At 48.5% G+C, this 13,392-nt stretch overlaps 1 protein-coding gene across 1 annotated transcript; it reads left to right on the top strand.

Annotated features, from left to right (window-relative positions):
- Positions 1–11: 11 nt before the first annotated feature.
- Positions 12–1,533, top strand: LOC119356402. The gene is made up of 2 exons (XM_037623359.1): positions 12–140; positions 1,094–1,533. The coding sequence occupies exon 2, from the start codon at positions 1,108–1,110 to the stop codon at positions 1,363–1,365; it is 258 nt and encodes an 85-aa protein (XP_037479256.1). The 5' UTR covers positions 12–140; positions 1,094–1,107; the 3' UTR covers positions 1,366–1,533.
- The last annotated feature ends 11,859 nt before the right edge of the window (positions 1,534–13,392 follow it).

The raw sequence follows: 13,392 nt of genomic DNA, 5'->3' as shown, positions 1-13,392 counted from the left end.
AGGGAGGCGGCCGCGCCCCGTCAGCTCATCCGGTTGGTCGGTCTCCTTCCCTCCCTCCCTATCGTCTGTTTCCTTCGGCCGAAAAGCTCCCCTGTTCCCTGCCCCTGCTCCGCCCCTCCTCGTCCCCGGCCTCCGCTCCGGTAAGCGCCCCGAATCACATGCTTCTCCCTCCTTTCTTCGCCCGATTTTCGTTTGGGCCGCCCACTCGTGTCTCCGGGTCTCGTGCGGGTCTGTGCTCGTTGCTTGTTCCCGGCCCGCGGATCTGTGGATCCTGGTGTGGTGAAACCATCATATATGTGTGGTTCCTGCTTCTTACCCGCCATGGGAGGGAGAAGATCTAGTGGTTCATGGGGTTTAGAGGCGTGCTGGTTTTGGGTCTGGAAAGTTAGGAAAAGATGCGTAGTTCTTGGTTGAATCTGGGCCGTCCAAGCTGTGCATAAGTTACCGCTATTTTATCAGATATTGTAGAATTTCGGTTAGCGTCTGGAGATGAGGATTAAGGAAATAAAAAAATTCCGTGGTCTTGATGGTCTATCCGTCCCACGCAGCTGTTACTGAGAATGGCCCTACTGCTGTCCTTTCGTGATGAAACGTTTATTACTTGTAGGAGTCAATCGGGGCACCTCTTCCGTTAGTTTTTGCTGTCCGGTGAATTTGCTTTTGAGTTAACCGTGTAAGGTTCATGAGATTAGCATCTTGCGATTCTTATCAGTTCTGGATGAAAACCCTACGAACAGTACGGAGCACTGTGCGACATGAGAAATGAATAGTGTGCAGCATGGGGCCCTAAACTATGACGATAAAGTGTCAGCAATTATGCTATGCATCGCTTTCTTTCTTAAGAGTCACCTACCCAATCAGAGTACCCTGTCCTAGCTAAGCACGAAATTTCCCTTTCTGCATTATGATGGCTCCGCAACGCTTCCCGTACCATCCCCCAAACAATGCTCATGCAAAACCCGTGCGAGCACTTGCTCTCTACGCGTCACCCACCTAATTTAGGCCACTCTTGGCCGGTGCCCATGTGATCCGGGATCCAAATTTCCACCACCTACTTGTCTCACCAACCTCCGGAATTTACTTGTGTTTGCAGCTCTCGGTAATTGGATGGCCTCGCCTACGACGCCGACGAAGTCCACCGGCGCCCAGGAGGAAGCCGCGGCCCGCCAGTCGCTCATCGGGATCTCCCAGTCCATCCCGGCGGCGGGAGAGGCCCTGAGCGTCAAGTCGCCGAACGGCCGCACGGAACACGGGCAGGACGACAGCGGGGCGGCCGACAAGTCCAGGTCGATGCTCATGTCCATCTCCAACCAGTCGCCGGAGGCGCGCCAGCCCACGCCGTGCCCGCACAGCAATGCCGCTTAGGCTTAAGCTTGATCTTAGTCCTGTAATAGTACTGATTAGCCCTGCAGCTGCAGCTGTCGATATGTTGCAGGCTCTTGTGTGGCGCCCCTAATAATCGCCATGTTCCTGGGTTTTCGGTGATGAAATGATATGCAGTCTGGAATACTGATTACATAGTTATTACCTGCATGCGATGCGAGTCTGGTGTTGCTTCGATCTTGGTGCGGATGTCGTGTATTCGCCGTGGCCTGAGTGTGGTGCCATCGTCGCTCACCGGTGGATGTATGGCTCCTTGCGATTTCGTTCGTTTGATAATGTTAGAAGGGAGAGAGAGATTGTTGCGGAATTGTTCATTGTATTGTTTGAGCCTCGTGGGCATGTAGGAGTATATGATTATCTTGGAGTACAAAGTAAGGTAGAATAATATCTTACGCTATTTTAGCTTTTCTAATAATCACGATACTCAACATCCCTTCACGATCACAACGGTAGCGACGTAAATGGGGAGACTGAAGAAGAATCCGAAGGGAAGCCGACGGACACCATAATCGTAACGGTCGATGCATCGCGGAGTCGTAGCTGGAGTGGAATCCGATGAGGTTGCTCAAGCAAGGCGGTAGCCCTTTGTGCCGTTTGTCGAGATAGCCGAGAGCGTAGGTGGTGTAGCTGTAGTCGAGGTAGCCGTGCGAAGAACACCGTGGTCGGTGTCGAGTCAGGGGTCGCCGTGGAGCTGGGGAAGAAGAGAAGCGGCAGCGGCGGCCTAAGGAGGCGGTGGCAGCGGATAAAGAAGGAGCGCGACAGCGGTGCTCGAAGTAGGCGATAATGAACCCGACAGCGTGACGAAGACCGGCACGGATGACGTTCCCGCGCAAAGGGAGGCAGCGCAGCGCATATCACGTGGAAGTCGACGCGCGTGGACGACGGTGGACCAGGGCCGCAGCGCTACGATCCGAAGGGGCAACGGAGCGACGGCGGGCAGGACGGGGCGACGGCGGGGAAGACCTCAGGCCGGTTGCAGGGATCGCGTGACACGCTCGCTACGGCCCGACGGGGCGACGCAGTGGCAATGCGAGGATCGGTGCAGCCTCAGGGACGGCTTCGGTGCGGCGGTTGACCACGGGCCGCGGCACTACGGCCCGAAGGGGCGACGCAGCGGCAGCGCACGATATGGTGCAACCACGGGAACAGCCTCAAGGCGGCGGAGACCACGTGCCGTGGCGCTACGGCCCGAAAGGGCGATGCAGCGGCGACGTGGATCGATGCAGGCACGGGAAGAACCACGGGGCGGGGGCGACGCAGCGGCAGCCCATTGCTCGATCGGTGGAGGGGCGCGCTGAATTCAGGGACAAGGTGGTGACGGTCGACGAGCAAGCCGACGCGCGGACGGCGGCCGTGAGGGGCCTCCTATCGCGCGAGGCCGCCAGGTCAGGGCGACGGGAGGGCAGACGCACAGACAACGACTGTTAGGGGACGTCTGTCGCGCGAGGCCGCCGGTCGTGCCGGTGTCAGAGTAGAGGCGCACGGGGATCGACGGCGGCGGCGGGCAACGCAAACCAATCAAGCATAGATCAAAAAATCAAAAAGAAAAAACGCCGATCAAAACGACCGGTGAGAGAGCGAAAAAACCGGGAGCAAGGGCTCGGGAAAAAAGACTCTTTAGGACAGCCGACCAACACGACCGGCAGACAAATCATAGGTACGAGTGGCGTAGCCCCCGGTGGCGGTCATGGAGACCGATTGCCCCAGGGGCGGCGCGCTGGTGTGGAAGCGGCGGCGGATTGGGTTTAGAACCCGGAAACTGATACTATGTTAGGGGAGAGAAAGAGATTGTTGCGGAATTATTCATTTATTGCTTGAGTCTTGTGAGCATATATATAAAAATACATGATTATGTTGGAGTGCAAGACAAGATATAATAATATCCTACGTTATCTTAATTTTTCTAATAATCACAATACTAAGCAGATAATTAACATGTATTGGTCGTCCTACAGTCCATCGGATTCATTAATTAGTTGTTCAGACATGGATCTCCATACAAAGCTCGTCAACGGCGAGTAAAAAGCATAATAAAACATCACACTTGCGAAGCAGATACCGTTTGCCACCACTTTGAAAAAAAAAACCAATGCACCAAACGTAATTCTATTTTTTGCAAAAAACATTGTTAGGCTGAGTTGGCGGAAAAAATGCCACATGAAAACGCATTCAGCGCTCGATCAATGTTTTCTGCAAAAGATTAGAGTTGTGTTCGGTGCATTCCTTTAATTCTTTAAAAAAAGTGATGGCAAACGGTATCTGCTGTCGTAATTATGATGATATTATGCTTTTTTTTCACTTCGCTGACGCAGATGAGGAGAAAACATGGGGTCTTCAGGTGAAGCAAAAACAACGCGAGGATTGTCAATAGATGTCTACAATCGCGCTAATTTTCTACTCCCTCCATTTCAAATTACTCGTCGGAGAAATGGATGTATCTAGAACTAAAATACATCTAAATACATCCATATCTGCGACAAGTAATTCGGAACGGAGGGAGTAAAAGCCAAATCCGATCCAATCATCTAAAAACAGAAATGCCAAATGGCATTTGTAACTATGAGCAAATCCTGCTTGTGCAGTAAGACATTCACCAACAATTCACTGCCGTTTTGTTTTCTCATCGTGTGATTTGAACAGACCGGCTCCGACGATGGAGAGGCAGCTACTCCAATGTTCCATCTGCTCGCTTGGGGGAAGAAGACGATCCCTCACCCCCACCCCATTGCTCCCCTTGCGCGGATCATGTTCAGTTATCAACATACCAGGACACCAAGGTTCCTTTGAGGCATAGGGGTGCTTTCTAGTCCGATCCCACCACGATAAGTTATACTAGGAGGGTGTGTGTGTGGTGTTGTTTAAGAATATATCTATCGGGCAACATTTTCCATCTAAGATGTATTCATAACTTTTGAAGTTTATATACATTTATTATCATTTCATGCATTACTCTACAAAATTTGGAAAGATGTACACTATTATGTCATAGTGTAGATTTGCATGTTTTTATGTCAGTGATTTTGTAATCCTTTCCAAACTCCAAGAAATCTACAAAATACCAGGAAACGATTTTGAGATGACGAAGACCTGCCATAGTAGAGGGCCAGGGGAGAGATATGGGGCCCAATATAGGCACGCCATGGAGCCATCCTCCCGGCTTGAGGTGACGGACTAGGCAATGTTGGAAATATGCCCTAGAGGCAATAATAAAATGGTTATTATTATATTTTCTTGTTCATGATAATTGTCTATTGCTCATGTTATAATTGTGTTATCCGGAAATCGTAATACATGTGTGAATACATAGACCACAACATGTCCCTAGTGAGCCTCTAGTTGACTAGCTCGTTGATCAATAGATGGTTACGGTTTCCTCACCATGGACATTGGATGTCGTTGATAACGGGATCACATCATTAGGAGAATGATGTGATGGACAAGACCCAATGCTAAGCATAGCACAAGATCATGTAGTTCGTCTGCTAAATTTTTTCTAATGTCAAGTATCATTTCCTTAGACCATGAGATTGTGCAACTCCCGGATAACGTAGGAATGCTTTGGGTGTGCCAAACGTCACAACGTAACTGGGTGGCTATAAAGGCACACTACGGGTATCTCCAAAAGTGTCTGTTGAGTTGGGACGAATCGAGACTGGGATTTGTCACTCGTGTGACGGAGAGGTATCTCTGGGCCCACTCCGTAAGACATCATCAAAATGAGCTCAGTATGATCAAGGAGTTGATCACGGGATGATGTACTACAGAACGAGTAAAGAGACTTGCCGGTAACGAGATTGAACACGGTATAGGGATACTGACGATCGAATCTCGGGCAAGTATCATACCGGTAGACAAAGGGAATTGTATACGGGGTTGATTGAATCCTCGACATCGTGGTTCATCCGATGAGATCATCGTGGAACATGTGGGAGCCAACATGGGTATCCAGATCCCGCTGTTGGTTATTGGCCGGAGAGATGTCTCGGTCATGTCTGCATGATTCCCGAACCCGTAGGGTCTACACACTTAAGGTTCGGTGACGCTAGAGTTGTTATGGGAAATAGTATGTAGTTATCGAATGTTGTTCGGAGTCCCGGATGAGATCCCGGACGGCACGAGGAGTTTCGGAATGGTCCGGAGGTGAAGATTTATATATGGGAAGTCATCATATGGTCACCGGAAGTATTTGGGGGTTTGTCGGTATTGTACCGATACCATCGAAAGGGTTTCGGGGGTCCACCGGGAGGGTCCACCTGCCCCGGAAAGCCCTATGGGATGTATGTGGAAGGGAACCAGCCCCTAAGTGGGCTGGGCGCCATCCCCCTAGGGCCCATGCGCCTAGGGTTGGGGGAACCCTAAAGGGGGCGCCCCCCTTGGCTTTGGGGGCAAGCCCCCTCCCCTTGGCCGCCCCCCCTCTAGATCACATCTAGAGGGGTCGGCCCCCTTCCCCCTTCACCCTATAAATAGAGGGGTGGAGGGAGGGCAGCAACACCACATCCAAGGCGCAGCCTTCCCTCTCCCAACACCTCCTCTTCCGTTGAGCTTGGCGAAGCCCTGCCGGAGAACTGTGAGCTCCACCACCACATCGTCGTGCTGCCGGAGCTCTTCAACAACTTCTCCTTCCCCCTTGCTGGATCAAGAAGAAGGAGACGTCTTCGGGCTATACGTGTGTTGAACGCGGAGGCGCCGTTGTTCGGCGCTTAGATCGGAATCAACCGCGATCTGAATCGATGCGAGTACGACTCCTTCATCCACGTTCTTGTAACGCTTCCGTTTCGCGATCTTCAAGGGTACGAAGATACACTCCCCTCTCTCTCTATGACGCCCCCGATTTGACCGTACACTAATCATACACGCAAACGTGTACGATCAAGATCAGGGACTCACGGAAAGATATCACAACACAACTCTACAAATAAAATAAGTCATACAACCATCATATTACAAGCCAGGGGGCCTCGAGGGCTCGAATACAAGAGCTCGATCATAGACGAGTCAGCGAAAGCAACAATATCTGAGTACAGACATAAGTTAAACAAGTTTGCCTTAAGAAGGCTAGCACAAACTGGGATACAGATCAAAAGAGGCGCTGACCACCTGCCTGGAATCCTCCTAAACTACTCTTGGTCGTCGCCAACGGGCTGCACGTAGTAGTAGGCACCTCCCGAGTAGTAGTAGTCGTCGTCGACGGTGGCGTCTGGCTCCTGGGCTCCAACGTCTGGTCGCAGCAATCGGGTATAGGAAGGGGGAAAAGGGGGAGCAAAACAACCGTGAGTACTCATCCAAAGTACTCGCAAGTAAGGAGCTACACTACATATGTATGCATTGGTATCAAATGGATTAAGGGTATCATATGTGGACTGAACTGCAGAATGCTGGAATAAGAGGGGGATAGCTAGGCCTTTCGAAGACTACGCTTCTGGTATCCTCCATCTTGCAGCAGGAGAAGAGAGTAGAAGGTAAGTTCACCAAGTAGCATCGTGTAGCATAATCCTAACCGACGATCCTCCCCTCGTCGCCCTGTGAGAGAGCGATTACCGGTTGTATCTGGCACTTGGAAGGGTGTGTTTTATTAAGTATCCGGTTCTAGTTGTCATAAGGTCAAGGTACAACTCCAAGTCGTCCTGTTACCGAAGATCACGGCTATTCGAATAGATTAACTTCCCTGCAGGGGTGCACCACATAACCCAACACGCTCGATCCCATTTGGCCGGACACACTTTCCTGGGTTATGCCCGGCCTCGAAAGATCAACACGTCGCAGCCCTACCTAGGCACAACAGAGAGGTCAGCACGCCGGTCTAAATCCAATGGCGCAGGGGTCTGGGCCCATCGCCCATTGCACACCTGCACGTTGCGAGGGCGGCCGGAAGCAGACCTAGCCTAGCAGGCGTTCCAGTCCAATCCGGCGCGCGCCGCTCAGTCGCTGACGTCACGAAGGCTTCGGCTGATACCACGACGTCGAGTACCCATAACTGTCCCCGCGTAGATGGTTAGTGTGTATAGGCCAGTGGCCAGACTCAGATCAAATACCAAGATCTCGTTAAGCGTGTTATTTTGAAATAATCATGGACGCCGACCAGGGCCAGGCCCACCTCTCTCCTAGGTGGTCTCAACCTGCCCTATCGCTCCGCCACAAAGTAACAGTCAGAGGCCATCGGGAACCCAGGCCCACCTCTACCGGGATGGAGCCACCTGCCCCTTCAGCCCCCAACTCTGAACAGTATCATAAGTAATGTTCAGTATAAAGTATATAGCATATGTCCGTGACCACCTCCTGAAGTGATCACGGCCCAGTAAAATAGCATGGAAGACGGACAAGAGTGTAGGGCCACTGATGGAACACTAGCAACCTATACTAAGCATGTAGGATTGCAGGTAAGGTATCAACAGTTGTAGCAACAATGACAGGCTATGCATCAGGATAGGATTAATGGAAAAGCAGTAACATGCTACACTACTCTAACGCAAGTAGTATAGAGAAGAGTAGGCGATATCTGGTGATCAAGGGGGGGGGGGCTTGCCTGGTTGCTCTGGCAAGAGAGAGGGGTCGTCAACACCATAGTCGTACTGGGTAGCAGCAGCGTCGGTCTCGGTGTCTAGCGAGAGAAGAGGGGGGAAGAAACAGTGAATACAATGCAAACAGATGCATAACGATGCATGACAAAGCAAAGCGTGATGCTAGGTGTGCCCTAACGCGGTATGAGGTGATACCGGTGAAGGGGGGAAACAACCGGGAAAGTATCCCCGGTGTTTCACGTTTTCGGGCAGAGAAGCCGGAGGGGAAAAGTTGCGAGTTAGATAGGTTAGGGATGCGTGGCGGACGAACGGGCTGCGTATCCGTATTCGTCTCGCCGTTCTGAGCAACTTTCATGTACAAAGTATTTTCATCCGAGTTACGGATTATTTTATACTAATTTTTAAAGTTTAATTTATCTTCTAGAATTAACAGATTATTCTAATTCGGGTTGACTAAGTCAATTTGACTAGTCAAAAGGGGATGTGTGGCCCACATGTCATAGACTATTTACCTAAACAAATAAATAAATCTAATTTATTTAAAATGGGACCTACATGTCATCTATTACTAGACTAACTTAGCACTAAACTAGTACTACTACTAACTAGGCCTTCTTTGGATTGGAGGATTTTCATAGGATTTTCACGGGATATCAATCCTCAAGATTGTTTCCTATGAAATGCATTTGGATCACAGGATTGGGTCATTAAAATTCCTTAGGATTGGGACTCCAAGATGCTGATTCCAGAGGAATTTACACATGACGTCCGATCTCTGGAAAAATTCCATAGGATTGGCTATGGCATGGCAATCAAATCCTCCATTTTCCCTATTCCTTTGTTTTGCAGATCCTGTGATCCAAAGAAGCCGTAAGCCTAGCAACTAATTAAGTAAGGGCCGGCCTGGGCACAGCCGTGCACACACACTCACGCACACAGACACACACACTCACGCTCGGCCATGGCCTTTGCCATGGCCAGCTGTGGCAGCAAATAGAGCAGAGGCAGGGGCAGCGCACAACTACGCAAAGAGGAGCTGCAGTGCGGCGGCAGCGGCAAGAGCAGCAGCAGTACGCGGCAGCAGAGAGCAGCAGTAGCAAGCAGCAGCGCCAAGGCAACAACAAGAAGCGGAGGAAAGCAGCGGCAGGCACGTGGGCGCGCGCACGCGCAGCGCGCGGCCACGGCGCGGCCGACGCGCGGGCTGGGTGTGGGGAGCGACGGGCGCAGGGCGAGCGCGAGCTTTGGCCATGGCGGGCAGCAGCGCGAGTGGGCATCTATGGTGCCAAATCGAGACGAGGAACAAGGGAAAAAAGAAGGGGATGCTCACGCAAGTCCGATGGCGAGGTCGGGGAGCGCGGGGGTGGCCGGACGCGACGAGCTCGACGACGAGATGCGGCGGCGGTGGCGGAGAAGACGACGCGATGGCGAGGCAGCAGGGCGTCCGAGCTCGAACCGATGCACGTAGTCGGTGGAGTCGGAGGCGCTGAAGCTCCAGGGCATGCTCTCAGGTGACGGGAGGCCGGTGGCCGCGACGACGACAATGGCCATGGCAGCTACATCTCGGTCAACGAACAAAGTGAGAGCGAGGCGCGAGGGGGGAGGGGGACGAGGGGATTAGGGTTCGTCTAACGCGTCGGGGAGTGTTTTATACATCACGGTGTTCCACCGGATGATCGACACGGCGACGGCAGCGGCTACGGCGGCGTGGATCTTCGCCACGCACAGGTTCTACCATCTCCTCTGTATAGAGATTAAAGAAGGCCTCTGGACGGGTTGGGCTGCACTGTAGCTAGAGACCAATAGTGTATAGTAGGCTTTCTCTTATTCTTTTTCTGTGAGTTTATTTAGCTCCTGTTTTCCAATTAATTTAGATGTCCAATGATTTTTCTTTTAGTTTAAAATTTTCACATAAATACTTAGTGACATAACAGTGCTGCAAAAAAAGTTTCAGGTCATTTGTAGTGGTTTAAAATAATTGTTTATTTTGAAGAGGCCAATTTAAATGTTATTGGTCCACTAAAAAGTTTATGTGGTTAATTTAAAAATTCATCTGATGTTGGATTCACTTGGACAATTACCAGGGGATTATTTAGAATATTGTACACATTTTTGTCCTAGTGTTTGGTGAAATAATTTCTGGACTTTATAGTTTAAATTTGAGTTTGAACCAATTTGAGAGTGGGATTGTTTTCTAAATGCAACTTAAATATGATGATCATGATGACATGGCACATTAGCATGTGGTCACTGTAGCTAACCACTGGGGGTGTTACAAATCTCCTCCACTACAAGACATCTCGTCCCGAGATTTAAGAAGTAGAGTAAAGGGGCAAGGTTCTGGACACGAAATTCTAGCGAGTGTTCTTGGTCTTGGCTACTCTTCTCGAAGAGGTCGATCCATTACGTCGATGTCTCCATTTCTCTACTTCAGGTCATGATGAAGTCGGCATCCTTTCTTTGGGAACTCCATCATACTTACGAAAGACGAAAGGGTGGTTGTTCTGGGAAAATGGACCTCTGCAAGGTTGACCATCTGGTCGATAACATTAGGGAAGGTGGGGGAGAGTAACTCTCGAATTGAAACTTAAGAAAATATCGAGAGCAAAGTAAGGAGGTATCATGGGAAGTTTCGAGCGGGCTGGCAATCGATCGATGCCTGACACAAGGCGTGAAAGGGGTTCAGAGCAACGAGAATAAATATTGCGTCTGATACCAGAATATATTACTGGGAAAGTGACCCCGTGAATTACATACGAAGTCAAACGCGAGGAATGACATCGGAGATAGAGGTGTACAGGAGAGTCAGGTTTCGATCCTGGGAACTGTGGGTTATGGGCCCACCATATGAGTTAACGGTAGGAAGGGCGGTGACGTCTTGCATGACCATGTAGGCAAGACATGTCAGCAGATAGCATGTCAGTTATGTTGGCAACAACATCGGTACCAAGGGCGAGGAACGAAGAGAACCATTTTCCTGCTCATTGAACGAGGTGGACCAATAGGCAAAGTTCTCGTCCATCGGTGGCTACCGGAATGTCATCAACAATAGTAACAGGGTCATGCTAACAGAATTGTACACCAAGGTGTTTACATAAGCAGGATAATATTTCTGCCTCGATCATATAGATCACAAGAAAGGTTAAACCAAATAATGGAAAGGAAAATGTGATTATCAGATTAAACAGAACAATGGAAAGGAAAAATGTGTATAAACACCTAATTCAAGGGTATATCCTTCCCAGGAACAAGTAGAGCATGATATCCTTGACAGGAAATAATGTAGAAAACTCTTTAGGTAAGGGAAGATTATTTCATGACATTACCCATACAACGGTGTTTGGATAATTGAGCAGGAAACATTTAGCATTGGGCTTCAAATGTTCTTGTTGAAAATCAGAGTAACGTAGACATGCTTTGAGATAGCATTGACATGGTTATCAAGTAAGGGTCAGAATTTGGATGCACAAAGGGTCCATCAGGAACGACTTATATAATAAGTCTTACAATTTCCTCATGAAAGAATGGTTAACCTTGCTAAACAGGAAACTGTAACAACAAGTCCTCTGGCCAGGTGTCATAGGCATGACATCACCTTACCGGGTCATATAAGGACCAATGTTATAACTTTTCAAAATATGTTCCAACCATCATATCTGGCCGAGATTTAGATCTGATGGTGTCATGATACCTCAGACTCAAGATGCCTGAGAAGAAAAAGGTGCGACACAAATTGACGAGATGACAGTGCAAGGTTCTCGGGAAATGAACTATGGAAGCGAGTTCCAAAACAAGAGTTCATCATTAAATGAAGGAGATGTGAGGAGGTGGCGGATTAACTCAGCGACAATTCATTGAGATTTTCAAAAGATGGATTTCCACACTTACGTGAACAAGGGGATACCATTTGTCGGATCAGATGATATAATGATGTATACTTGAGGAAAACACACATATTTAAACATTGGTTGAAAGATGCACCCGAAATATGGGCTTAGGTAGCATGACCCATGTTATAATGGTGATTCGATAACCAATGGTCTAAAAATGAAATGTCGACCATTAACTTCAAAGCAATAGGGTTGCTAGAAGTTTTGAATTTTACACATCACGGTCCATTTGTTGGTATTCCGATTAGAAACAACCCGGGGACCAAGGAATGAACGGAGATGGCAAGAAGTATCACTTGTATCAAGAATTCTTAAGAGGTGGTAAAATTCTCACGACTTTCTTGACACTAAAGATGGTAATACTCCAAGGTAAAGAAGAACAAATGCTGGATAGCAAGGAACTCAAGGTATAACACAAAACACGATCAAGTTTGTGTTGGAGGGAAGGCAATAAAGTGGCCGACGATAACACAAATCATCTAGGGCAAGGATGGTATTTCTCATCAAGAATTCGTTAGATATCTTGGAAGAGCTCAGAATGTTTATAATGGTCATGACACATTTGTCGAGAGGTTTCATGAAGATGTAATCGATCAACGATGACACAAGTCAAAGGAATGATGAAGCGAAAGGTAATTGGAACCAAGGGTGCGACACAAACTCAAAATCAAGCTTTTTGTTCAAGGCGAAACGTTAAGACAAGGAAGATTGATGTAAGTTTAGCTCATCGCCGAAAGTGGTGCTCTAGAAATAAGGACCAGGTAGCATAGTTAAAATCAACACGATACTGATATAGCCGATTAGGCTAGAAATGACGTGATCAAGTACAAACTCGTAAGTAAAGAAGATTACTAATAGTTGTTTAATCACGATGCAGACTCGATTTAGTTATCGGTGTCCTTGAGCGTTTAATGACCTAGAGCCCGTGAAAAAATTGGATCAGTGAGAATGTAGTACTTGATGGAGAACTCATAAGAAGTTATGCAGTTCCGTGATAATCTCGAGATACCAGTGTGTAATACTTGACGGAAGATCAAAGTAAAGGTTGGACTGGTGTATTGATCCACAGAAGACAAGTTCTTAAACTTGCCCGTGAAATGGGATCAAAGAAGAACATATGGTCGAACCACGATTGCCAAGGATCAATTCATCGATACCAAAGGATATTATATCAAGGAAATAGTTATTATTACAAGAAGCTTCCATGATAGGATCTAGATCGTGTCCATGGGCATGAACACAAAGGTTCAAGGTCGACTCCCACTTCTTCAATGCATAACCTTTCATTTTACTTCTCGCCTTTGATGAAACTATAGTGTAGAAATTTTATCTGGCGAAACAACATAAGAGTATGACTCGCGAAAACTTTCGGGTTCATATGGTTTGGGGAAGGCATAGGTTCAACCCATCGGGGCATCTTAGGAGCATATACCACAAATTTCAGGAGCGAATAACTCAAGCTCGGGAGCAGAGCATGGTTGACAAAAGCAGGGGATACAATTTACCAAGGGCATTATGTATCCGATGAAAGGCTCACAAGTTTAATGAATATGAAGGACGGTGTTGGACAAAATCCAACAAAGGATGTGGTGGTCCATAAGGAA

Source organism: Triticum dicoccoides, chromosome 2A (assembly GCF_002162155.2).
Source record: "Triticum dicoccoides isolate Atlit2015 ecotype Zavitan chromosome 2A, WEW_v2.0, whole genome shotgun sequence".
NCBI lineage: Eukaryota > Viridiplantae > Streptophyta > Magnoliopsida > Poales > Poaceae > Triticum > Triticum dicoccoides.
The sequence above is the reverse complement of the archived record's forward strand: the minus strand, read 5'-3'. Positions and strand labels throughout refer to the sequence as shown.

What these genes read in the sequence shown, in the direction of transcription:
- LOC119356402 (XM_037623359.1), top strand. Translation starts at nt 1,108, where the DNA reads ATGGCCTCGCCTACGACGCCGACGAAGTCCACCGGCGCCCAGGAGGAA.